This window comes from Melanotaenia boesemani, chromosome 24, assembly GCF_017639745.1.
Source record: "Melanotaenia boesemani isolate fMelBoe1 chromosome 24, fMelBoe1.pri, whole genome shotgun sequence".
Classification (NCBI taxonomy): domain Eukaryota; kingdom Metazoa; phylum Chordata; class Actinopteri; order Atheriniformes; family Melanotaeniidae; genus Melanotaenia; species Melanotaenia boesemani.
In genome coordinates, this window is record NC_055705.1 from 5,583,515 (window position 1) to 5,611,183 (window position 27,669).

The window sequence follows — 27,669 nt, forward strand, 5'->3', positions numbered from 1 at the left end:
TTGAAAATAAAATGAAGAAAACATGAAAAAGAAGCGATTCTTCCACAGCGGGAGGGATTGGTTAGCTCTCATGTCGAGGATTTTTCAGCTTTCAGTTCAGAGGTTTGGAGTTGAGTTGTGGGAGTTAATGCTCAGAGGAATGTGAGGAAGGAGGAGATTTCAGCTTCAGTCCTTCTTTTCACTTCTCACTCTCAGCTTCTCCTCTTCCTCAGGACCTTTTCTTCTTCTCCTCCTCCAGCTTCTCTCAGGACCACCTCAGCCCACTGTAGAGATGCCGGGGACTCTCCCAACCTTTCCCAGCATGCCGGCCTTGCTCAGCTCCCTGCCCAGAGGAGTCAATCCTCCCAGTTTATCCAGAGGCATCACCATACCCAGCCTGCCCAGGGGCATGATGCTGCCCAGGGTCGTTGCCATGCCGACTGTACCCCAGGCTCCTCGAAGGCTGCTGCAGGACTGCTACTCTGTGTTCGACCACCAGACAGCCGGAGGTAGCTCCAGTTCTTCTTCTGTGGTTTCATGCTAACTTTTTTTAGATTTTAGATTTTTTTAGCTTTTTCATTATCTGGCAGGGAAAACCAGAACAGCTGGCACCCCCATCCAGTGCTCCAGCTCCAGGTCTGCAGATTTCTCTTGTATTTTTCTGTGTTTCTGAATAAATCCTCAGCAGATTATGGAGCGCTGAGCTGCTGCACATGGCTCGGATCACACAAACACTCACTCAGGAAAATCTTTCAGGGTTAAGACCCGGTGAGAATATTAACGCTGCATCGTCGTGCTGTAACAAACTCATTAACAAACCTCAGATCAGGGATTCAAACCAGCAGTCATGATGGAAAAGCAGCTTCAGCCTCGTCCTCTGATGTTTAATCAGCCGCTGAAGATACAAGGGTTTCATCTGATTGGATGACGGTGAATGAAAGGGGGCGGGGCTTTGTCAGCGCGTGTGTGTGTGTGTAGGAAGGATTAACCAGAAATGTGTGTGTGGATGTGAGCTGAAGGAGCTGTTCTCATGTACGGTAAGATGATATTCTATATTTCTCAACCTTTTTCTTCGTTTTCTTGTTATTTGAGTGAAAAAAGACGAGCAGGTTAAACCAGATCAGGTCTTGGCATCACCTATGATCCCTGATAACGTCCATGGAGCTTGAATCCACCACAGATGGGATTTATGTGCCATATTTTACAGTCCAGATTTATAAACTGCACGCGTCAGCATCCTGTTGGTATCTGAGAGGTGAGGACCAGCCATTGGTCTGCAGGTTTTATATTTCACTGTTTATCATCAGCTCAGCTTCTATGAATCAGCTCATGTCTCACTAAATGAAAGTATCTGACTACCTCACATGTTTGAGCACAAAACAACAAACCTTTTTCTCATTTTACCATCACCTCTGGTTGTAGAGGTCCAAACCAAACACTTCCAGGGTCTCTGAGTGTTTCAGGTATCTGTAAAGGACAACATACTGTACCTGTAGAGGAGACTCTGGTTATATTCACTCACAGGAACATTGAAACGACCTAACAGCCAACGAGCTGCTAAAATCATGATGTGATAAGTTCAAAAAACACCAGGGGTGTCCAGCTCCGGTCCTCCTGGGCCACAGTCCTGCAGGTTTTAGATGTTTCCTGCTCCATCACACCTGATTCGGATTAAATGTCGCTCCTCAACAGCTTGTTGTCAAGTTCTGTCCAAACACGTTGACTTATTAATCTGATTCAGGGGCTGCAGGAGGAAGCGTCCAACTTTACTCGCCCCTGCCGTAAACATACGTCTGTTGTCTGGACCTGCAGTTGCATCTGTTTCCCTCACCGCTCGCCAGGCAGCAGCTGATGGATGTCAGCCAATTTGCTTCTAGCTGCCTCTCAGTGGCTTCTCTGAGTCACTGAAATTATACTGTTGTAGCAGACCTGAAGAAGCCTCTGACTGAACACTGTGTAGAGGTCAGGATGTGAAGAATCATTCACCATGTTCAGCAGCTTGTGCAGCATTCTGTTCTGGACTATCAGCTCCAGGATCCAGCTCAGGCCCCAGAACAGAACCAGAACTTCTGGATCTGGATCCTTGAAATATAATATGGATGAAAACTAAATGCAAACAGTTTGATGTCCCATGTGCAGGACCTCCTCATTTTAGCTTTCCGCTAACTTTGTTGTCTCAATCTGCTCGTAAACTCTTAACATTTTCCTTTTCATGGACCAAAGATAATAAGAACGGTTGAGGTAAGAGTTAATAATACAGTTACAACAGTTAAATTATAAAAAGTAGAGACAGTAATGGGATAACATACTTACTTCTGGTATTACATACTCAAACCAAGTGGTAGAGGTGACTCTGGCAGGTTTATTTCCACAAATTTTGATTGAGAAAAGTTGCTCTACTAAACAGTAGAGCACAACATTAGAGGGTTAAAGCAGAAAATGTACACATTAGAGTTCCAGGTAAACACACAATACAGCTTTCTCTGTATTCCTTCCGTGTCCTTGTTAGCACTTTGAACTAGCTCATTTTGGTATCTTTCAGTCAGGTCAAATCTTCTCAGAAACACATCCACCTTCAGGGGAGGAAGTCTCCTCACCCTTAACCGCGGGAGTTGCTCACAGGTACCGCTGAACTGGCATGCATCTGGGGAGTTTAAACCTTGTGGCCCTGATCAATGATTTCGCCCTTCTTCTTGACTGCAGAGAGAATTCTCGATTTTTGTGGCCCAGTCAGCCTTGGTGGATCCATGTTTGTTCGTCAGATCCAATCTGTAGCAGAAGAGAATGTGTAGTAGGAACCAATGTGTTTAGGTGTTGGTAGGACACCTAATGAGGATGGCCTGTATGTAAGTGTGGACAGAACGAGCTGAGGAATAAAGACGTATTAGAGCTTCTCTTGTCCCCTGTCCTGGTGGTTATTGCACACTGCTCTACAAGACATACTACACAATAGATCCTGTAGCCAGCTTAGAAAGAATCTTACTGGATTTGTCCTTTCTACATCTTCTTCGAGTCCAGTGATCTGAATATAGTCTCTACGGCTGTGGCTGTCCATGTCCTCAGCACGGCTGGCCAGGGATTTGACGTTTTGCTTGAGATTTGCAACTTTGCTCAGCAGTGAGCCAATGTGGTCCTCATTCCTAGAAACACAACCTTCTGCAGCCAAAAGTCTTTCACTGTTGTCATCAATGCAATCGTTTTGCTCCATTTGAACGCTCATCTTTTCTACGACAATCCGGACAAACACATCAGCAGTACTATCATCTGGCCAGTTGTCAGTATGTATTAGTCTCAGGTTTGTTAGCATCTTTTTTTCACTTTGGCTGCATGCCTTGTCCTCAATTCTTCTTGCTGGTTAGTGTTCTTTTCTGGACTTGTTACTGATGAAAAGTTGGGATTTAATGGTGCGTTCCAGTGGTCTCGGAATGCTGAGCGGTCGAGAGTTGGTGACGTTATTACCAGTTAATCAGTGGTCCAACTGCACCAACTCTGAAAAAATGGACGCCTCCAAAACAACCAATCTGTGAGCGTCTACAAAGCCGCATAAAACTAGAAATTCACAAACCCGTCGTAAAAATGTCGCCATGCAACCAATAATCATGATTAATAAACCACATATTTACACCATTTTTCACAAACAAGCCCACCATCAACAACTCGCTGCTGTTTATGCTAGAAACGTAACATGTTCCAGGTACCGCCACATGTTATACAACACTGGAAAATCGGGTTCCTGAGATGTGAATGGTGTAAACCATCCAGGCTGCAGTCTAAACTGTGGATTCAGTAAACACTTATTTCTGACCAGTCGTACATTAAATTTATCCTGGAAGCCATACTGTAGTCCTGTAGCAGATGATGCTGCAACTGAAACGCTGCTGTTCCATCGACAAGGGTCCAGTAAACGCAGTCCAGTAAAAAAGTTGCCCCACAAGATGTTTTTTATCCATAAAAACAGTTTTAGGAGAAAATTGAAGGATTTTAAGGGGCAATCAGTTAAAAATAGAAAATATTCTGTTTCTAGGCAGGAGGCTAACAGGGGCATCGCCTCATGCTGTTAGCTAACCATCTCACATTTCTGATCAGAACAGCTGGAAGAAAGGGTTTGAATGTCCTCTTTTCCCTTTCCCGTCTTTAACAATATTTAATCTTTAATATAGGAAGTAATTATAAGAGAAGATTGGTTTTAGGTAAAATTTGAAGGAAAGTTAGTGCTGTTGGCAGTAATCATTTGTAATGTACTTTCCAGGATTAGATAAGTTCATCAAAAAACTTACATTAAAAATTGATAGAATATTCCAACTTATATTAAATATTAAAAAATAAATCAGTTTAAAAGCACAAAGAGCAAAGTCAGTCTGGATCCTGTCTGAACATATTTAAGCTGTGCTAGCTAAAATAAATAAATAAATAAATAAACAATCAAACATAAAGATGTTACGCAACAAGCCGGTGCAGGATTAACTCTTGAGACACAGCATTACTGCTGCATTGTTGCGCTGTATCTCTTCTGGCCTTTAATCCCACAGACTCAGCGATGGGAAGTAAGTTTGTGGTAGTCCTCTTCAGCTGGAGAGAAAACCGAGTCCATGTGGTCATAAATTAACTGTGTAAAGCAATTTGTGTTTAACTTTGTTGATGTTGGAATTTTAATTGTTTAATTGTGGATTTGAACATATGAGAAAGAACACAAATTTACAATAAAACGCTCTACATGGTTTATAAAGTAGTTATTACACATTTATTACCTTAACGACTTATTTCTCTCCTCTCATTTTAGACCAAAAATTTAATTTAATTTTCTCCTTATCAGACTCAGGCCTCATTTCTTATTATTGACTCTTGTTTATGGTCATAGCATTTTAATAATAATAATAAACACTCATTATCTTCTCTTTCACACACATGCATACACACACATTTCCCCCATTCTGTACAAACATGCCTCCCTAGTTTCTGTCTCGAATGTAGGTATAAAACAGTAGGAATAATAAACATCTGGCCTGTTGCTGCTGTGCTACGCTTCCGCCTCTTCGCTACCTGCCAGGGGAAATATTTGCTTTCATTCTGAACGGTCCAGCGTCTCAGTCTCAGTCGGATGTCTCTCTGCAGGTCTGTGTGGCTGCTGCTGGGCGTTACGTCCTCGCTACAAGCGGCTGGTGGACAACATTTTTCCAGAAGACCCAGAGGTAAACACCTGAATATCAAACATCTCTGAGAAACTGGTATGGGAAACAGATTGATTTCACGCTGTGTGTTTCTGTGCTGATGTTTGATCAGGACGGGCTGGTGAAAGCCAACATGGAGAAGCTAACCTTCTTTGCTCTGTCGGCTCCAGAGAAACTCGACCGTATAGCTGCATACCTGTCAGAGCGTCTGACCAGAGAGCTGAACCGCCACCGATACGGGTCTGTATGCTAACTCACTGCCACAAGACTCCAGATGACTTTTAAACAACCACAAGTCCAAAAAAGTAGTTCCAGGGTGATGTTCAGCATGATGTAAAAAGTAGTTCCAGGGTGATGTTCAGCATGATGTAAAAAGTAGTTCCAGGGTGTAGCATCCCCTCTTCTTCTAACATGTCTGGAAACGTCTAGGAAGTGAGGAGATCAGTTGCTGGAGTTTTAGGAGAGGAATGTTGTCCCATGTTGGTGAAAGGTCTGGACTGCAGGCAGGCCAGTTCAGCAGCCGGACTCTTCTCCTGTGAAGCCATGCTGCTGTGATGGATGCAGGATGTGGTTCAGCATCGTCTTGCTGAAATCTGCAAGGCCTTCCCTGAAAGAGACGTTGTCTGGATGGGAGCAGATGTTGCTCTAAAACCTCCATGTACTTTTCAGCATTGATGGAGCTTCACAGATGTGGAAGCTGCCCACGCCATAGGCACTAATGCAGCCCCATCCCATCAGAGATGCAGCTTTTCACCTGTCCACTGATAACAAGCTGCATGCTCCCTCTCCTCTTTAGTCTGCAGGACACGCCGTCCATGCTTTCCACAAACTAGTTCACATCTTCATCCAGGTTTCCACTTTGCCTCAGATCATTTTAAATGAGCACTGGTACAGAGAAGACAGTCCTGGTTCTGGATCCTGTTCACATCTGGCTTCTTCTCTGCATGATGGAGCTTTAACCTGCATTTGTGGGTTTCAGGGTGAACTGTGTTCACAGTCAGTGGTTTCTGGAAGTCTTCCTGAGTCCATGCAGTGGTTTCCAGTAGAGAATCATGTCTGCTTTTAATGCAGAAGATCACCAGCATCCAGCCTGGTCCCCAACACACACCTTCAAAGTCTGAGGAACATTTTCCTGAAATTGTTCCACAGTTTTAGATCCAGTTTGTCTCAGATTGGTGAACCTCTGTCCATCTTTCCATCTGAGAGACTCTGCCTCTCTGAAGTGCTCCTTTTATACCAGTCATGTTACTTTTCCACCCTTTTGTTGCTCCTGTTCCAACTTTTTCCAGATGTGTTGCTGCCATCAGATTTACTATGAGCTCATATGGAGATAAAATGTGGGTGGATGAGATTCTGTTCTATTTACATTTTACACAAAGTTCAAACTTTTTTAGAATCCACTGCTACGAGTAAAGATGGTCTTTACCAACAACAGACATTTATCCGCTGTTTTGTCCTTCAGGTATGTGTGCATAGCGATGGAGGCGCTGGAGCAGCTACTGTTGGCCTGCCACTGCCAGAGCATCAACCTGCTGGTGGAGAGTTTCCTCAGCACGCTGCGTCTGCTGCTGGAGGCCGACAAGCCGCACCTCCACATCCTCGCCACCAACTCAGTATGTAACACTCGCACCAAGTTTAGATTTATAAATCACATTTAAAACGACCAAAGTCATGTAAAAGACTAAAACACAAAAAAGGAAATGAGAAGAAAAACAAAGAGCGGGGACCAGCTGGAAGTATCTCTTAGAAGATATGAGAGGTCTGGAGTTGGACTAAGGACAGGTACCCGTCTTTCTCTGGTCTTCTGCTGAGTTCTGAACCATAAAACAGACCAACTGATGCCAAAGTACACTTACAGTAATCCAACCTAGAAGTGATCAACTGATAACTGGTCTTCAGTCATTGCTTGAAAGGATTAATTTCAGCTTATCAATGTCTTCTTAAGAGGAAATAAAATAACTTTTTACCACTCACTTGATTTGAGTTCAGAATCAAATATGACCCCTCAAATACCCGACAAGGGGCTGAGAACTGAATGACAATGGATGTTTTTTTATCTACTGGGGATAAACGAGAGGCCAAAAATAACCACCTCTGACTTACTTATTCTTTTTTTTTTTTTTTTTTAACTTGTCCTGTCCAGCATCATAGCAGCAAAATGATAATCTGTTTGCTGTATCGTGCTGAACAAATTTGCTCTGCCAAGGGAAGGCCTGTGGGTAAGGCTCCTCTTGATAATCTGATTTATTTATTTACTTTGAATCACAGAATCTAGGTAATCTTGCTGGACCTGACCGGAGGGGACAGAAAAAGATGGAAAAAAGCGAAAAGAGCAAAAGGGAAAGAAGAAAGGAGACAAAAAGATCACAGACAGAAGGAAACGACCCTTCAATCCACACCATCACCAGACAACAAACTGTTACACCTGTACATGAACACACCAGAAAATTTCCTACAACTTTTACAAAAGCAGAAACACACACACAGAAAAAACAGGGCTGCCAGTCATTAAGAGTTTTTAAATAATAACCAAATCAAATCAAAAAGACATAACAGCGACCAGATACTAACTCACAGAAAAAAAAAAAAAAAAAAAAATTATCGCTTAGTATTAAAACCCACTGGACAACTCCGTGACTGTGTCAGCATGCAGAGCATGAGGAAGAGGAGTGATCAGTGATGAAGAGTGATGAGTGAGATCATGCAAATGCGACCACGCCTCCACGGAGGCCAGAGGCAGACCAGAGCCAGAGACCCGGGCCCTCAGCAGCAGACCCAGAGCACCAACCCAAGCCACCCCACCACAAAGACGACTCCAGCCCCACCCGAAGGGCGGCAGAGGAGAGCCCCAGCAAGAGCCCCCCACGGTCCCGGGCCACAGGCCCCAGTGGGCCAAGATCAGCAGCCGCCGGCCCCGCCAGGGACCGGCCACCCAGGGCAGCCCAAGCCAAGGGCCCAGGGCCCCAGGAGCCCAGAGGCGGCCGCCCCACCCCCCAAAGGCAGAGGGCCCGCAACATGCCTAGGAGGACCAGGCCCCCCCAGACAGCCACCTGGGGTAGGCCAGCACACACCCCGATGTTCCAGCCTCGCACCCCGGGAACCAGGGTGCTATCGGCCCCCTCCCCACCTACTTCAATCTGCATCACCACCTCTGACTTACTGAAGACAGTTTTAAATTAGGGATGCAACTAATGACTATTCTGATGGTCGATTAGTCACCGACTATTAAAACGACTAGTCGACCAATCGGATTATGTATCTCATGATTTATAACATATATTATAAATGGATCTTATTTCACTTTCAACTTTAAATCTTGCATGAGGTTGTTAAGTAAGTCCGACGTGCCTCCTCTTCAAATGTTCGAGCATTGCAGACATACTTCCATGGTACACAAGGTCCGCTTTACAGATCTCACATGTATTTAATTTATTTTGTAGGTTTAACGTGAAGTTATCCCAGACTTTTGACTTCCTCTGCCACCGTTCTGCTCCCTAGTCCGCCACCATATTTTTCCCCTGGCGGACTTTATTGTGCATGTGCAACTCTCAGCAGAGATTAAAAAAAGAAGACGATGTCTCACTCTGTACTTTTTTTGTTTTGTTTTTTTTTTTTTTGCCGACAATAGTCGACGGCTAAATTCGTTGTCGACTATTTTTATTGTCGACTATTGTCGACAACGTCGACTAATCGTTGCAGCCCTATTTTGGATCGATGTGACCGGAGTGGAGTCGTCTGGATTTAAGGGCAGAGTGATTTGTCTATCATCTGCATAGAAGTGGACTGCGGTATTTGTGAAAGCTGCAGCCCAGGGGAAGCAGGTACTTATGACTCGGGCCGTAGAGGAGGACAAGCCAGTTAAAGAGGAGGTAAACCACTGTAGGACTGCTTCCTGAATACCAACCTCATCTTTACATCCAGTTAGAAGAATGTGATGATCACTGGAGCAGATCAGCTCAGATCTGAAGCTGGACATAGGCCATTTTTCTAAAACTTTGAACAGAACCAGGAGCTTGGAGATCATGTGAAGATGGTTTCAGGTATTTTACTGCTGCTCCAACAAGACTATAAACATTTTAATCCTCATGTCATCAGAGTCTGAGCGAAAATCTGAGCTTCAGAGATCATCGTCCTATAATACGTTTATTTCTCCTTTAGCTAGACGTCATTGCTGAGGGATTATCTGTGTATGGCAGCAGGATTAACTGGTTTTATTCCACTACAGAGTCTGAGTTGTGTTATCAACAAGTTATTTTCTGTTTTCTGTAGTTTGTTAAGTTTGCGAACATCGAGGAGGACACGCCTTCGTACCATCGCAGCTACGACTTCTTTGTGTCTCGCTTCAGTGAGATGTGTCACTCTGAACATGAAGACCCTGACACCCAAACCAGGTCAGCATCTGCTACTCCTGCATACTCATTCATGTGCTGTTTGTGTTCATTTTCCCCTAAATAATCAAAGTGAATAACAGTGAGTATGATCTGTCATTCATCACAATTCTGTTAGATTATATAATAATCTGGCTTCTACTGAACAAATCGCTCTAAATCCAGGGTTCCAGATTATTCTGCAGATCAGTTTCCAAACATTTAACAGGTTGCAAAGAGCTGAAAATGTTCACCTGTCATGTTGTGTTAGGAAGGTCACATGATTAAAATTTAATCTGATTAATCCCAGAATATCTGTAGATTAATTACGATTAATCACATCTCAAAATATAAACACCTGTCATGGTGCGCTGGAGGTGAGGACCCAGTGGCAGGACTCAGGAGGTAGGCAGGTAGGAGGCAGACTGCTGCAAGAACAGGTTTTAATGAACAAACACTCATGGACCACACGACAGGAAAAACCGCAAGAATCTGACAAACCTGAAAAGCAAGGGGTATAAATACACTGAGGGACTACAGGGGAAGTGGAGCTGGTAATAAAACCATGTGTACAAACGAACAGAAACCTGTTTCTTCCACTTCTTCATTTTCATCTTCTTCTTCCACTTATTCATCTTCTTCTGCTTCCACTTATTCATCTTCATCTTCTTCTGCTTCCACTTATTCATCTTCATCTTCCTCTGCTTCTACTTATTCATCTTCATCTTCTTCTGCTTCCATTTATTCATTTTCATCTTCTTCTGCTTCTACTTATTCATCTTCATCTTCCTCTGCTTCTACTTATTCATTTTCATCTTCTTCTGCTTCTACTTATTCATTTTCATCTTCTTCTGCTTCTACTTATTCATCTTCATCTTCCTCTGCTTCTACTTATTCATCTTCATCTTCTTCTGCTTCCACTTATTCATTTTCATCTTCTTCTGCTTCTACTTATTCATCTTCATCTTCCTCTGCTTCTACTTATTCATTTTCATCTTCTTCTGCTTCCACTTATTCATCTTCATCTTCTTCTGCTTCAACTTATTCATTTTCATCTTCTTCTGCTTCTACTTATTCATTTTCATCTTCTTCTGCTTCCACTTTTTCAATTTCACCTTCTTCTGCTTCCGCTTATTCATCTTCATCTTCCTCTGCTTCTACTTATTCATTTTCATCTTCTTCTGCTTCTACTTATTCATTTTCATCTTCTTCTGCTTCCACTTATTCATCTTCATCTTCTTCTGCTTCAACTCATTCATGTTCATCTTCTTCTTCTTCAACTTATTCATCTTCATCTTCTTCTGCTTCCACTTATTCATCTTCATCTTTATCTTCTTCTTCTTCTACTTATTCATCTTCATCTTCTTCTGCTTCTACTTATTCATCTTCAACTTCTTCCACTTATTCATCTTCATCTTCTTCTTCTTCTACTTATTCATCTTCATCTTCCTCTGCTTCTACTTATTCATTTTCATCTTCTTCTTCTTCTACTTATTCATTTTCATCTTCTTCTGCTTCTACTTATTCATCTTCATCTTCTTCTGCTTCAACTTATTCATTTTCATCTTCTTCTGCTTCTACTTATTCATCTTCATCTTCCTCTGCTTCTACTTATTCATCTTCATCTTCTTCTGCTTCCACTTATTCATTTTCATCTTCTTCTGCTACTTATTCATCTTCATCTTCCTCTGCTTCTACTTATTCATTTTCATCTTCTTCTGCTTCAACTTTTTCAATTTCACCTTCTTCTGCTTCCACTTATTCATCTTCATCTTCTTCTGCTTCAACTCATTCATGTTCATCTTCTTCTTCTTCAACTTATTCATCTTCATCTTCTTCTGCTTCCACTTATTCATCTTCATCTTTATCTTCTTCTTCTTCTACTTATTCATCTGCATCTTCTTCTGCTTCAACTTTTTCAATTTCACCTTCTTCTGCTTCCACTTATTCATCTTCATCTTCCTCTGCTTCTACTTATTCATTTTCATCTTCTTCTGCTTCTACTTATTCATTTTCATCTTCTTCTGCTTCCACTTATTCATCTTCATCTTCTTCTGCTTCAACTCATTCATGTTCATCTTCTTCTTCTTCAACTTATTCATCTTCATCTTCTTCTGCTTCCACTTATTCATCTTCATCTTTATCTTCTTCTTCTTCTACTTATTCATCTTCATCTTCTTCTGCTTCTACTTATTCATCTTCAACTTCTTCCACTTATTCATCTTCATCTTCTTCTTCTTCTACTTATTCATCTTCATCTTCCTCTGCTTCTACTTATTCATTTTCATCTTCTTCTTCTTCCACTTATTCATTTTCACCTTCTTCTGCTTCTACTTATTCATCTTCATCTTCCTCTGCTTCTACTTATTCATTTTCATCTTCTTCTGCTTCTACTTATTCATTTTCACCTTCTTCTGCTTCTACTTATTCATCTTCATCTTCCTCTGCTTCTACTTATTCATTTTCATCTTCTTCTGCTTCCACTTATTCATCTTCAACTTCTTCTGCTTCAACTCATTCATGTTCATCTTCTTCTTCTTCAAATTAATAATCTTCATCTTCTTCTGCTTCCACTTATTCATCTTCATCTTCTTCTTCTTCCACTTATTCATCTTTATCTTCTTCTTCTTCCACTTATTCATCTTCATCTTCTTCTGCTTCTACTTATTCATCTTCATCTTCTTCCACTTATTCATCTTCATCTTCTTCTTCTTCCACTTATTCATCTTCTTCTTCTTCTACTTATTCATCTTCATCTTTAACTTCTTCTGCTGCTTTTGCCTTTTCTTCATTTTTATCTTCATCATTTTCTTCGTCTTCATCGTCATCTTGTACTCCTTCATCTTCATCTTTTACTTTTTCTCCTTCATCTTCTTCTTCTCCTCCTCCTCCTTCTTCTACTTCCTCTTATTCATCTTCATCTTCTTCTGCTTCTTCATTTTCATCTTCTTCTTCAACTTATTCATTTTCATCTGCTTCCACTTATTCATCTTCATCTTTTTCTTCTTCCACTTATTCATCTTCATCTTTTTCTTCTTCCACTTATTCATCTTCATCTTTTTCTTCTTCCACTTATTCATCATCATCTTTTTCTTCTTCTACTTATTCATCTTCATCTTCTTCCACTTATTCATCTTCATCTTTTTCTTCTTCCACTTATTCATCTTCATCTTTTTCTTCTTCTACTTATTCATCTTCATCTTCTTCTTCTTCCACTTATTCATCTTCATCTTCTTCTACTTATTCATCTTCATCTTTTTCTTCTTCCACTTATTCATCTTCATCTTCTTCTTCTTCCACTTATTCATCTTCATCTTTTTCTTCTTCTACTTATTCATCTTCATCTTCTTCTTCTTCCACTTATTCATCTTCATCTTCTTCTTCTTCTACTTATTCATCTTCATCTTTTTCTTCTTCCACTTATTCATCTTCATCTTTTTCTTCTTCCACTTATTCATCATCATCTTTTTCTTCTTCTACTTATTCATCTTCTTCTTCTTCCACTTATTCATCTTCATCTTTTTCTTCTTCTACTTATTCATCTTCATCTTCTTCTTCTTCCACTTATTCATCTTCATCTTCTTCTTCTACTACTTATTCATCTTCATCTTTAACTTCTTCTGCTGCTTTTGCTTTTTCTTCATTTTTATCTTCATCATCTTCTTCTTCATCTTCATCTTTTACTTCTTCTTCATCTTTTACTTCTTCCACTTATTCATCTTCATCTTTTTCTTCTTCCACTTATTCATCATCATCTTTTTCTTCTTCTACTTATTCATCTTCATCTTCTTCCACTTATTCATCTTCATCTTTTTCTTCTTCCACTTATTCATCTTCATCTTTTTCTTCTTCTACTTATTCATCTTCATCTTCTTCTTCTTCCACTTATTCATCTTCATCTTTTTCTTCTTCTACTTATTCATCTTCATCTTCTTCTTCTTCCACTTATTCATCTTCATCTTCTTCTTCTTCTACTTATTCATCTTCATCTTTTTCTTCTTCCACTCATTCATCTTCATCTTCTTCTTCTTCCACTTATTCATCTTCATCTTTTTCTTCTTCTACTTATTCATCTTCATCTTCTTCTTCTTCCACTTATTCATCTTCATCTTCTTCTTCTTCTACTTATTCATCTTCATCTTTTTCTTCTTCCACTTATTCATCTTCATCTTTTTCTTCTTCCACTTATTCATCTTCATCTTTTTCTTCTTCCACTTATTCATCTTCATCTTTTTCTTCTTCTACTTATTCATCTTCATCTTTAACTTCTTCCACTTATTCATCTTCATCTTCTTCTTCTACTACTTATTCATCATCATCTTTAACTTCTTCTGCTGCTTTTGCTTTTTCTTCATTTTTATCTTCATCATCTTCTTCTTCATCTTTTACTTCTGCTTCACCTTCATTTTCTTCTTCTTCATCGTCATCTTGTACTCCTTCATCTTCATCTTTTACTGTTTCGCCTTCATCTTCTTCTTCCGCTTCTTCTACTTCTTCTTCTTCTTCTTCTTCTTCTTCTTCTCCTTCTCCTCCTCCTCCTTCTTCTACTTCTACTTCTTCTTCTTCTTCATCTTCCGCTTCTTCTACTTCTTCTTCTTCTTCTTCTTCTTCTCCTTATTCTTCCTCGCTCCTCTTCTTTTTCTCCTTCTACTTGTCCTTCTTCTTCTTATTTTTCTTGGTAACCAACAATAAGCACATTTCTGCCATCACCTGCTGGTAGGAGTGTGGACCACCATCAGACGCGATCAAGATGCTAATTGTGTGATATATCAAAGAGGTCGTGTCAGGAGACCTGAATGTCCTCCCAAAGTTTCCGTTTGCAGGTCTAGTGCCCCCCTCCCTCATAGATCTTCCTTTTTAGAATGCTCCACAGGCTCCCAGTAGGGTGGAGGTCAGGATGGTGGTCCACCATGAGTTTTTCTGCCTTTAGACCCCAGCAGCCAGAGATCCTGCTGGTGTTCCTGCATCATGAGATGGAGGAACGCTTCTTCCTTTTAGACCACAGCAGGAAATGCTCCGTTAGAAACTGGACCGGTTTATCAGAGACCACCATAAACAGACTCACTCCCCTTTATTCCAGCCTACAACTTTTTTCTACTTTCTCTCATCTGACTTCAAGTGAACCAAGCGGGTAGGTAAACCCCCTTTTTGAGAAACAGGGGTCTAAACAGACAGCATGCGAAATCTAACAGAAACTAAATGTTTCATTAAGTGAGAAGCAGAATCCTTCGGAACAGAGTAAAGTCTCTCAGTGGGAGATTAAATCTGCATGGTGTGTTTCTGGGAGGAAGATAGCGGTCTGTGTGTGTGTGTGTTCAGGATCCGCGTGTCGGGGATCCGCGGCCTCCAGGGCGTGGTGAGGAAGACGGTGGACGACGAGCTGCAGGTGAACATCTGGGAACCTCGGCACATGGAGCAGATCGTCCCGGCCCTGCTGGTCAACCTGCAGTCGCACACAAACAGCGACACGTACGCACACACAAAAAGCTCCTGGACCTGAATGAAGAGAAGCTGCTTCATTTAACCGCCCACGTTCATCCTAACAGCACAGAAATCCTGTTTTTATCGGCTTCTTCTCTGTTGCAGCGGGTCTCCTGCAGAGCACACAGAGGTGTGTTTCAGAGAGCTGCTGGGACGAGCTGCGTATGGACACATCACCAATGCTATCAGACCAGTTCTCATGTAGGAATCACTCTTTTTTCCCATCTGATCTGACCTGACCGGACAGCTTTCCCTTCTGAGTGTTTAACACGCTGTTTTCAGGCACCTGGACAGCCGCTGTCTGTGGGAGGGACGAGGGTTTGCTGTGCGCTGTTTTCAGATCATCATGTACTCCATTCAGGTTAGTAAAAACTCTGATGACGACTCTGGTGCTGCACGGACTGCAGCTCAGAACCGTCTGATACACCAAACCCACAGAAATAAACTAACCTCTAGCAGTCTTTCTTTCACATGCAAGGGTTGAAAATCAAACAATCCACAAAATCCGTTTCTTTGTACAGATTTCTGTAGAGGATCTTCTGTAGGTTATAGAGGAAATGAGCATCAGCTGGTAAAACCAGCATTACTCAGTCTGCAACAGGTCTATGATCCAGCACCGGCAGGAGTGTTTGCAGCACAACTAGCTGCAGCTGAAGGGTTGTTGGTTCCAGTCTGATGACGTGGCCTCTGTTTCATGTGGTGGATACGTCCTTTAAATGATGACATATATCTCTATGTTTTGAAATCTCCTCTGAAACTCTGTAATGATGAATCCAACATCATCAGCATAAAAACACACCAGTAGGATTTAAGCTAAATTTAACTTCATTGTGATTTTTCATTTTAAACAAGCTTTTTATCCTGAACCAGGAACCTCATAAACTTAAAACTGCTTTTCCCTGACATTATATATACATAATTTCACTATTTTATTTTCATTGATTTGTTTCCCCTCTTCATTTCATTATTATTTCCATGTATTTCCTTATTCTTTTCCTCATTTCCAGGCTGTCAATCATTTGCTTTGGGGCGGGGCTTCTTGTCCCGCTCACTGTGCTCTGAGCCAGCATGAAGACTGGATATTTATTCATTTAACTCTATCATCTACTATCAGTGACGTGCGGTGAGGTTTATGGCTGGTGAGGCATTGTAAGAATTAAAAGAGCATCTAATTTCACTATACATCCAACAACATGCAGCTACTGGTAATGCTTCATATCCCATCATGCATTCCTCTTTCAGTTACACTCACACACTAACACACACACATACACACAGGGGGAACATATTGTCTTACAAAGAACGTTTCTTTTAGAGTGATGGATAGAGCACCCTTCTTGTGGCTAAGCAATTCATATTTACTGTAAACAAATTAAAATATAGAAATTTGTGCAGCACAAATTTAATTTAGACCTTCAGTAAAAAATTCAGTTATTTTTCAAACTTTAAATCCTGGTGCTTTAATCAATTTTAATAAAGGGTAAGAATAAAAGAATAATTCTTTCATGCCAAAAATTTGGTTATCAAATACTGGAATTTTTTTCTACTTACTCCCAACTTATTTTTTAGAAAAGAAAAACTTAAAATCATTTGTGACCTTAGCTTTACTTGTAGATGAAGTCCATGCACCGACCCTTCCCATGAAAAGCTCTATGACTTGGTTGTAAATAAGTCTTCCTTATTTTCTCTTAGTTTTAAAAGTCTCTCCGCCTCAGTGGAGATTGTGGCCAAAGAAGAAAGACGTCCTTGATCAGTTCTGTTCCTACTGCATGTTTTCAGTCTTTTTAATGCAGAGAATGATCTCTCCACTGATGCTGTTGTAGCTGGTACAGTGCGAGCCAGCTGGAGTAACTTTGTCTCCTCTGGAACAGTCTGGGTTCGATCCTTCTGGGCCAAAAAGCTTAGAAGCTGTCCAGGTGATTGATATGCATTCCTTACTGCTTGTGAGCTGTACAGTCCGACAAAATCAGCCTTTAGTCTTACAAAGTCAGAGAATCTTGCATACTTTGACAGGCTCTGCAGCTTGGTGTCATCAAAATGTTGTGACATTTCATGAAATTTGGTACAGTCAACCAAACTAAGGAAAGCTAGCTCACCAAAGTGATCAAATCTAGCTTTCATTTGAACACTGACAGTGACAGTGATGTTATAATACAGTCTTTTCTTCTCATCTCTGACTGGCTGTTTACTGCCACTATCCGTCAGGCCAAGAGTGGTGCATTTCTGCTCATATTCCTCATAGAAAAGGTCAAACTCCTGTCTCATGCGTTCAATAACTGAAACTGTGCACAACAATATCTGATGTCCATGACTTTGTTTTGCAGCCCTTTAAAAAGGGCATCAGTTTCCATGAAAATGCCCTCATATGCCGTAAGGAAGAAGCACGTTGATGTTTTTGACAGCCACCGATCATGTCCTGCAGCCATCTTTAGAGTTTCATTGTCCCAGCTGGATTTTCACTTATAATGCTGAACACAGCACCAGATCTGATAGATTCATGCTTGTTGTCTGCAGCATCCGGGAGTTTGAGCTCCATCGTGTGAGCGCCGCTTTTGGTAAACATCGCTTCACAACATCATCCAGTATGTGGGTACGTTTAGTGGACTTACTGAAAAATGTACCTAGTCCCTCAACTGTTTAAAATAAGCCTTTACTTTCAGGCAGACACTTTGCTGAACGCATCAGCACTAGGTTTAGTTTGTGTGCATAGCAGTGAGTAAACATGGCGTCTGATGCCATCACGGCAGCCCCGTCATAAGTTTGAGACACTAACTTTTTAACACAGTTGTATTTCTCCAACACTTCCAGACCATAAAGCAGCTATAGCGGGGGCTCGTCTATCGTCACTTACGTCATCGAAGCCCAAAAACGCCTCTTTCTATTCACTTTTTAAAGCCACGTAGCGCAAAATGACAGAAATCTGGGCTTTGTTTGTGACATCGGTAGTCTCATCTACTTCTATGACAACAAATGAGGCGGCATTAATCTTTAATGTCCTTTCTGATCACATCACCAACTGCTTCAATTAAATCATTCTGTTTCCGGTTTGACAAGCCAGAAACACAGTAGATGTTTCTAAATGTCTAGCTAACCTCTCATCTTTCTCGGCAAAAGCATATAACAGTTCTACATAGTTACCCCGATTAGAGGAGTTTACTCTCTCATCGTTACCACGAAATGCTAGCTCCTGTTTGGCTACATTAATGAGGTCTTTTAAAATCTCTCGGTTTTCCCTCACCTTAGCATTGTGAATGCTAATGTTTCGTCTTCGTTCATCCAATGCCAAATCAATCCTGGAATTTCCAAAAGTTTGAAAAGAAATCCGGCTTTGAATGTGTATGGCTGATCTTTCATGTTTGCTGAGGCTTCTTTGCAAATTTTTCAGGTCACAGTATCCCGAGTTAGTCTACCACTACCACTCCTGTAGTTTGAAGCAAACCTTTTAGCTCCGGCGTTGGTCGTTGGTCAGTGTTGGTGACCTTCTGTTTGGATTGGAAGTCCAGTTTTGAGAAATGTTTTAGTCTTGAAATACAATCCTCCATATTGAGTTGGATTAGGCAGATGATAAAAAAACACTGTTCTTGACCTACCGGCTTCAGCTTGGTGCCAACTTTCAGTTACCACTGTTGAAGCCAGCACTGCAGCTAGAGAGCACCTGCCAGTTCATGTACGCCCCCTTGAGGTGAGGCAGAGTACTGTTTGCCTCACCTGCTGACTTTTCTCTGCACTTTATTGTACGATAAACGGGAATATTTTTTCTCACACATACATTAAAGACATTACACAGACTGTAGACAGTCATGGTGTATAACAAATATTTCTGTAAAGTTCATGTTGGCGACATGCTGAGGAACAGAAAACGTGTCATGCAACCCAGTTTGTATTGGATGGTCCAGTCAGAGCTGGGGCACAGCTCGCCCGTGCCTCCACCGGGTTTCTACACTGGATTTGATCGGAAAATACTCAAATTTGGCGATTTTTACTTAATAAACTGTCAAAAACGTGTTAGAGTCATAATGAAAATTTGTTTTTTTCTTTATCATGCCTCACCTGCCTCCCCTGACCACACGTCCCTGTCTACCATCATCTGTTTCTGAAACTCTTTCAGGTGAAAAGTAAAACTGTTTTACAACTTAAGCGTGGTTCATATCAGACCTGTAACCCCTCGTTTAGGATTTTGGTCTGTTGTTGTTGCACCTCCGGTCATTACCAGCTGATTGCTTGCATGATGTGTGCAGCCTGCTGCAGTAAAATAAATATTCCTTAAAACTTCCCGCCATAAAACAGGTCACCTGGAAGTGCAGCAGCTGGTGGAGGATGTTTGTGTTTATCCATGATTTACCCTGAACTCTGGTTCTAAGGTGCAGCATGTTAGAAAGATCAGTCACAGAAAAATGTCATCTGTCAATAAAACTGTTTCTATTGGTATCTAATCCCTCTACTAAAATAACTCTTATGTTTTATTCTCTTAGAATGAAGCGTTTCTATTTACTCACCGTGGGTCCACATGCATGCAGCTGCCTCCATTTTTACTACGGTGTCTCTGAATGGACAAACAAGCTTTAAATCTGCAGTAGCAGCTTTGTCTGAAGGAGCTAGAGCTCCGTTTGGCATGAAGCTTGGTAGAGAGATTTTTTACTTTTTCAGCATTTTGCAGGAAAGAGAGAAAAAAGAAAACATTAACATAACAAAATTGAGTAGTTTGTAGATGACATTTAGTAGAAAACTGACCCTTTGTCCTAAACTGTTGCTGTAGTTGAAGACGTAGCTTTATTTAACCTGTAGCCTTCCTGTCGGCAGTCCCAGCACTCCCACCTGGTCATCCAGCAGCTGCTGGGTCACCTGGATGCCAACAGCAGGAGTCCGGCGTCGGTCCGGGCCGGGATCGTGGAGGTTCTGTCTGAAGCTGCTGTTATAGAAGCAGCAGGATCTGTAGGTCAGTGTGGAACACTCTTCCAGACTTCCTGCACTGGTTTCCACTATGAGGCTTCACTCCTGCTTCATCCTGCAGGTCCCACAGTCCTGGAAGTCTTCAACACCTTACTGCGACAGCTCCGGCAGAGCGTCGACTACCAGCTGACCGGTTACTATGACAACGCTGGGAAACGCAAAACCACCTCAACTCACGAGAAAATGCTGCAGGACGCCGTCATCAAAACCATCGGTCAGACCCATCCGCTGGTTTCTGTTTGAGCCTCAGAGTGAATTCAGCCGTTTGCTGAGGTTTCAACCTTCTGGTGTTTCTGTCCTGCTGCAGGATGCTTCGCCAACACGCTTCCTGTCTACCAGAAGTCAGAGGTCATGCTGTTCATCATGGGAAAGATTCCTGTTCCTGGCATCTACCCTGCCCTGGGTTCGCCGAACGCTGGGTACCATGAACACGTGTCACTGCATGGCCTTCCCAACGCGCCCCGAATCTTTAACGTTATTACCTGATGTTTGTTGTCTCAGGTTCGAAGGCAGCAGGATGATCCAGGTGATGCTGCTCAAATCTCTCCTCCAGGTGAGAAGTTTCAGGTGCACTGCAATGGGAATTTGAACAAGTACACTTACAGATCCTGAGTCCTGTACCAGGAAGCTGGATTTTCTCTTATGGAGGTAACTTCAGGGTTTTCTGTCCTATGAAACTGGTTCACTTCTTCCTGGGTAAATCACCATGGTAACTGAACGGCTAACCTGCTGGTAGGTTATGTTCTGGATCAGAGATCAAGGAGTATAAAAGCTCCACCTCTTGGCCAATCAGATCGAAAATGCCCCGCCCATTCTTAGAGCATCCTGTCCAGGTTGGTGGTGGATGGGGAGAGGAGGCTAGGAGAGGAAGAGTTTTTGGGACAGATGAAGAAATGAAGCCTTGTCTCGGAGAGCTTTGAGGAATGTTTCTGTCCTGGTTCTTGACTTGTTCACGAGTCCATTTAGCTCCACCAGGGCTGATCTGAGATAGTGAGGGGCGGAGCCTCTAAAGACCTGGATGGAGAGTATGGAGGAAAGGAAGGAACTGAAGCTCCGCCCAAAACATCTGGGCCGTAATAATCAGGGTCATGTCCGTTTATATTGTCGCATCAATTAATATCCTAGAATCTCATTAATTTACGCATTAACAGAGCCAGCATTCCTTCCTGGCTGTTGCTACGGCAACAGTGTTGCTTCTGGTCTGGAGGAAGAATAATGGTCCGGTCCTCCATGGTGACGTAGCTGCTCTGCAGGGTTTCTCCATGTCTGGGATTGGTCAGATGCTGCAAACCCCACCCCTTTTATGTGAGCGTGCTCTGATCCAGATGGAGAACCCTGGGTTGAATTACTGAGCTGATAACCAGCTTTGTAGGATTCAGGATGCTGAACATCTGGGTAAGTCCACCCAGGTAACAGAGAGATATCCGGGTATGTTAGTCCTGCTTCCTGGTTCAGGCCTCTGGTCGCAGTTACTCATCTACATGTTGGAAAACCTCGAGGAATCAACCTGATGAAGGATTTATTGTATGTGTTCATGGGGAGATCAGACAGACATCTGCTGTATCTAACAACCATTAATTAAAGGTTCAGGTTATATCTTTTAATTTCTTGGTCTTGGCTGAGGTTGGATAATAGCTTTTGTAGGTCATACAGTCAGCGTCACTGGTGTCTAGATTATATTTTTAATCTAATGAAAATCTCACACATTATGGCAGTTAACCAACTTCTGGGGGCCATTTTTAAATATGGCTGTAGCTGCCACCATGGCCTGAATTTATCCCAGTATCCAGTTTTGTTAGCTGTACATCTATAAACATACCTAGCAAATTGGCCCCACTATCAGGAGCCTGCTGATCATCAGGGTTAACCCTGAGTCCCTCCTCTTCCTCAGGTTTCGGAGCGTTATGAGAGCAGCAACCTGCTGACGGCGCTGCCCTCCTCCTTCCTGGAGCCCCTGCTGTCCTTCACCCTGATGGAGGATCCAGAGATCCGCCTGCTGGTTCTGTCCATCCTCACCTCGCTTATTGACCGGCGCCACAACGCCACCAGGCTCATCACAGCCAGGTCACATGTTCAGGCAGACAGACACCAACACAGCAGCTCCATCTAGTGGCAGACATGTATCACTGCACACAGAGCTGCCACATCGTGTCTCATCTACAGTAGTTGATGCATAAGTTTTAACTGGTTATTGACTGTGTGTCCACAGTGTGACATTTGACGTGTCAGTGTTGGTGCTGAAGGAGGACAAGTGCTCTCGACAGGACAACCTGTTCATGAGGAAGGTGAGTGTTTCAGCTACACCTGCTGGTGGAGTTTTCCAGAGGTGACAGCTATATTCTATGTTTGCATGAGCGATGCGTTTACTGGAAAGGAGCATCCAGTTTATGTAATAAGTTAATAATAAGCGTCTCCTACAATAAGTTAATAACAGTTTGCCGTTTGTGCAGCACGCTCAGCGTCTCTACAGACACGTCTACCTGGCCTGTAAGGAGGAAAGCAGCGGACGCAGCCACTACCAGGCGCTCTTCACCCTGCTGGCTGTTCTCAGTGTGGAACTGGCCAACGAGGAGGTGCTGGTGGACCTGATTCGCCTGGTCCTGGCTCTGCAGGTAGGTGGACAGTAAGAACACACTTTTTTCCACTCCCTGCTCTTTAATAAACTGCTGTGTGATTGGCTGTTCAGGAGCTAGCACTGTCCAATCAGGAGCATCTGTCAGTGTTCAACCGTTGTGGCATTCATGCCCTCTGTGCCACCTTCCTCCACCTGCTGTCTCAGCTCGGGCCACCTCCACCACTTCACCAGCACGTGACGCAGGTGAGCAGACTTGTATGGACACGAGGAGAGAAGGTGTGTGTTCGTAGTGCCTACCGAGCCTGTTGGTTGTGTATCTGCAGGTCATAGAAGGTCGTCAGAGGGAGGCTCCATACCTGCTGCCTGAAGATGTTCTGGGTGACGACCCCAGGTAAACACACACTTATCCACAGCAGCTGCAGCCAGATGTTCAGCTTCATACTCATCAGTCAGTTCTGATTAACAGCCTTTTCTTTACAGAAGAACTAATAAAACAGTGACAGCATAGTTTCATTGTAAGGCTGCAAAATAAAACAAAAGTTCAGGATAAATGAAATGAAACGAAGCTCGGTTTGGATGCATCCAGACATCCACCGACACACACCATTCTGGATGTTTCCTGACATCATCCAGTGTTTGGAGTCTCACATCATACGCGCTCATAAGCAACCCAGCCATGACCTGTGACCCAGCATTGGTCGGTGCTTCTGGATCTGGAGCATAGTTCAGCCCCAGATAGCCTTCAGCTCCTCTGATGCCAAGATGGATGTAGGTCTTGCACAGGGAGTGTGCAGCAAAGCCACTTCTGTGGGGCTCCAGTATGTTCTCCAGCCACTCCTCCAGCACTGATCAACTAGTTCTTGGTGCTGCAGCCATTTGCTTTAAACCTCCCAGGAAACTGTAAGTTCAGCTACAACAGTGGTTTCCACCCTATTTTCCGCAACGACCCTCTCCGTGCCTGTAGACAGCCATGGAAGCCCTGCCCCCCCCCCACCCCCTGCTGAAACCATGCTGGTTTTATTGCTTTCAAAAATTAGATTCTCACCATAAATACTGTCTTCTGGCTGAGTCCTGTGCTTCCACAGATCCAAAGACAACATACAGTATACTCTTACTTTCTTTCTTAAAACAGGGACAATGTGTGGCTCTGAAAGGTCAAAGGTTGGTGCCTCATGGTCTGGCTCAGGCCAGGCAGGCTGATGGGCTGGAGTTTGGCTCTGGCTTCTCTCCAGGTGTGTGGGTGTTCTTGTTGTTGACCACATTACTGAAGATGGTCTGGGCAGCATCTTTAAAACCTGGTCATGACTGCGGACGACTACAGAGTTTCATGGTACGATTATTGTCAAAGAAACAATCACGATTTTACGATTATTACACATAAATGAATTCCCAGCTTTAAATATGTAAAATCACCTGAACACTCCTTTCATGTCTATTAGTTAAATTTTTTAAATTTAAAAGATTACATTTTAAACTTTTCATGCCTCAATAACTGATGTAATGATAAAGTAACTCAGAAGTCTGATTCCAGCCACATCTCCTCCTGTGTAAAGAATAAATAAATCCTGCACATAAACTCTGGATTTCTCTCAGATTAAACGGCTACAGGACCTCTACCTCAATCTGGGAGGCTTCTTTATGAAAAACCATGTTATAAAAATGGTTTTCAACATTTCTTTTCAACCTGAGAGTTTAGAAACCAGGAAAACATCCAGCTAGCTTTGACTTCCAGCTTCCTTCAGCAGAACAGCTGCTGTTGGAAAAGAAATAAAACTACAGCAGTAAAAATAAATAAGACAAATATCTAGAATTAAATTTCTTCTACGGTCTGTAACTATTTCACACTCACAACTAAAACCATGGACCTCATGTCGGCTGATTATCTTAAAACAGCAAAACTTTCTGTCACAAAATACGTTTTTGTTTTTTTTTCCTCATCTGTTTAACATTCAGTGAACTCATCACGTTACACTGTAAGACCAACTAGAGTCGGACATAATTACAAAACAGCAAATTATACAATAACGTTTCATTTCAGTGTTACGTTAGATAAATATTCATTATTTATCCAAACTATACTACTAAAGCTGCAGATTATCCTGCAGGTGGAGAAACGGATGTATTTCCTCCTTTCTTTGCAACCTTTTACAGGCTGGTGAGCCGTCCTCCACAATCACACCTCGCCCATCTTTCTTCTTTAACCCAAAAACTAAATAAAAACAGTCTGACAAGTATGTCTTAATCTGTTAGTTTGGTAAAACTCTTCCCCTGCCATAGCCTCCCGCTCAGGCCGCCGTAGCCTCCCGCTCAGGCCGCCGTAGCCTCCCCGCTCAGGCCGCCGTAGCCTCCCGCTCAGGCCGCCGTAGCCTCCCGCTCAGGCCGCCGTAGCCTCCCACTCAGGCTGCCGTAGCCTCCCCGCTCAGGCCACCGCCGTAGCCTCCCCGCTCAGGCCGCCGTAGCCTCCCGCTCAGGACGCCGTAGCCTTCCACTCAGGCCACCGTAGCCTCCCCGCTCAGGCCACCGCCATAGTGTTCTCGCTCAGGCCGCCGTAGCCTTCCACTCAGGCCACCATAGCCTCTCCGCTCAGGCCACCGCCATAGTGTTCTCGCTCAGGCCGCCGTAGCCTCCCACTCAGGCCACCGCCATAGTGTTCTCGCTCAGGCCGCCGTAGCCTCCCGCTCAGGCCGCCATAGTGTTCTCGCTCAGGCCGCCGTAGCCTCCCACTCAGGCCACCGCCATAGTGTTCTCGCTCAGGCCGCCGTAGCCTCCCACTCAGGCCACCGTAGCCTCCCGCTCAGGCCACCGCCATAGTGTTCTTGCTCAGGCCGCCGTAGCCTCCCGCTCAGGCCACCGTAGCCTCCCGCTCAGGCCACCGCCATAGTGTTCTCGCTCAGGCCGCCGTAGCCTCTCGCTCAGGCCACCGTAGCCTCCCACTCAGGCCACCGCCATAGTGTTCTTGCTCAGGCCGCCGTAGCCTCCCGCTCAGGCCACCGCCATAGTGTTCTCGCTCAGGCCGCCGTAGCCTCCCACTAAGGCCGCCTCTTCTGCAGCCCTCATGCAGCCAAATCAAAGCAACATACGTAGAAGTGGAACGTTATTTTCCTTTCGTGTGGAAGTTGGTCTGATCTGCTGAAATAATTCATACATATTTTATATAAAGTGACGATATTAAGGGATCTTTAATTGCTGAAGTAATTAGTGGTAGCGTTTAATATCGCGATTCATTGTAAAATTGATGAGTTGGGACATCCCTGGTCATCACGCGAGCGGTCAGTACCTCACCAAGTACGGTTGGACAGCTGCTCAGGATATGATCCAGCATACCCTTCCTTCCCCCAAGAAGACATTTTGGATGCTCAACCATGATTCGTGCTGCCACATACTTACTATCCTTAACATCTTCAGCGCCTGCTCTTCCCTCTGGCAGGATGAGACTTCGTACAGACCTCATCCACAGCAAGAACACACAAGGTCTGAAATTCTTACTTGTCTAAAATTCTTCACAGGTTTCCAGATGGTGAGCTGAAGGTGGCCGAAGCCTTGCTGTTCGTTCAGTCAAAGATCTACGAGGGTCTGACAGGAAGCAGCTACACTCCACAATCTGAGCGCCTGAACACACCATACACACCTCAGCTCGCAGGTACACACTCACACACTACCAAAAAAACTAAAACATCTTGTTCACTGACAAACTTACTGTGAGTAAGGCTTCGACTCAGATGTCAAGAGAGTTGAATACATGTGGTGTCCACAGCGACATGGACTCATCGGTCTGTTGTGGTGAAAAAGGGCCCCACCTAAAAAAGTTCTTGATTTAGTTATCGGTCTATGTTCCTAACCTTCACCTGTGGTCACGAGCTCTGGGTAGGGATCAAAAAAATGCGGCTGAAATTCTCTGGTGACTGGCCTGGGAGTGCTTCGGGATTCCCCTGGATAAACTGGAAGTAGTGGCTGGAGAAAGGGAAGTGTGGGGGTTTTCCATTTAAGTTGCCCCCCCCCACCCAACCTGGGATAAGCAACAGAAGATGGATGAGAATGGAAACAAATGCTTAACATCAAATCTCCCATTTGCCGAACTCATCAGGCTGGTTGGGTAGGACTCAGACTTTGATTCTGTTTTAGATGAAGATCGTCTGTCCAGGAGGAAGAGTATCGGAGACGTCGTCTCTCTGCAGATGGACATGGACCTTCAGTGTAGCTCTGATACACCACAGGTATCTTACCTGTCCCATTGGTCCATCAGTCTGCTTGTCCAGTCTGTTCATGTTTCTCTGTGCTCTGCAGAAACCTCAGACCGAGCAGATCACCTTCCAAACCTTGAAAAACGCCATCGGTAAGCAGCTTGCGCCGAACCATTGGATTGTTTTCACCTACAGCCGTTTGTGGTTTTAATAGAAACACTGATTTTCTTCAGAGGATAGAGGGATGGTGGAGGAGGAGGAGAGGAGGAGGATGCAGGTGGTGGAGAGGTTTCAGACAGCTCCTTTTGAGGAGATAGCTGCTCATTGTGGATCCAGGGTGAGATGCTGACATAACTCAACCAGCACTTTAACACTAATGGAGAATATTCCTAAAAGAAGAAGACGTGTCCTCAGACTAACTGAATGAACTTGTTCTGTTTGCAGAGCTGGCTGCTTCAGTCCAAACTGGACCAGGTCTTTGATCTGATCATTCGTCCTCCTCCATCTCCATCTGGACAGTCGCCTCCTCGTTCAACGCCGCTCTACGAGATGAAGTTTCCAGACCTGTGTGTCTACTAGAACCAAACACGCTGAGTCGGATGCTGGTGGTGATGAAGCAGATATGATGTGTGATGGGGTGTGAGAGGACATCATGACTGAAAAGGTTTCACAGCAGCTGTTTTGTCCCTCATGCCCATTTCTGCTCCCTTACGTACGTAGATAGTGACGTCCGTTTCAATTGTCGTCATACGTCGCCGTCCTCTTACTTCTATGTGTGTTTTGCCTTGTCATGGTTGTTAAGTCAGCTCCTCCACTAGGGGGCAGTGCTGAGCTCAGCGTTCACTCCGGTGAGCCGACGTCGGTTTCAGACACCGTTAGCAGCGGTAATGAGTCACTATAAAGTTGTTTCCAATGCCCAAAACGTCCCAAACACACACATATAGTGTTTTTTAAAAGCTCACGCAATT

General features: G+C 43.4%; 1 protein-coding gene across 2 annotated transcripts; it reads left to right on the forward strand.

Moving 5' to 3' along the window:
* LOC121635541 (protein EFR3 homolog B-like) lies at positions 1-27,627 on the forward strand. 2 transcript variants are annotated; one of them, XM_041978754.1, is made up of 22 exons: positions 1-488; positions 5,092-5,168; positions 5,260-5,387; positions 6,610-6,760; positions 9,417-9,538; positions 14,834-14,983; positions 15,101-15,196; positions 15,278-15,356; positions 19,796-19,931; positions 20,007-20,159; positions 20,253-20,364; positions 20,447-20,498; positions 21,837-22,009; positions 22,155-22,230; positions 22,396-22,557; positions 22,632-22,763; positions 22,844-22,911; positions 26,027-26,160; positions 26,643-26,734; positions 26,805-26,853; positions 26,935-27,038; positions 27,146-27,627. In XM_041978754.1, the coding sequence occupies exons 1-22, from the start codon at positions 272-274 to the stop codon at positions 27,278-27,280; spliced, it is 2,598 nt and encodes an 865-aa protein (XP_041834688.1). In that variant the 5' UTR covers positions 1-271; the 3' UTR covers positions 27,281-27,627. The 2 variants fall into 2 exon arrangements, with proteins under 2 accessions (XP_041834688.1, XP_041834687.1); XM_041978753.1 differs by having other exon boundaries at positions 19,796-20,159.
* Positions 27,628-27,669: the final 42 nt, after the last annotated feature.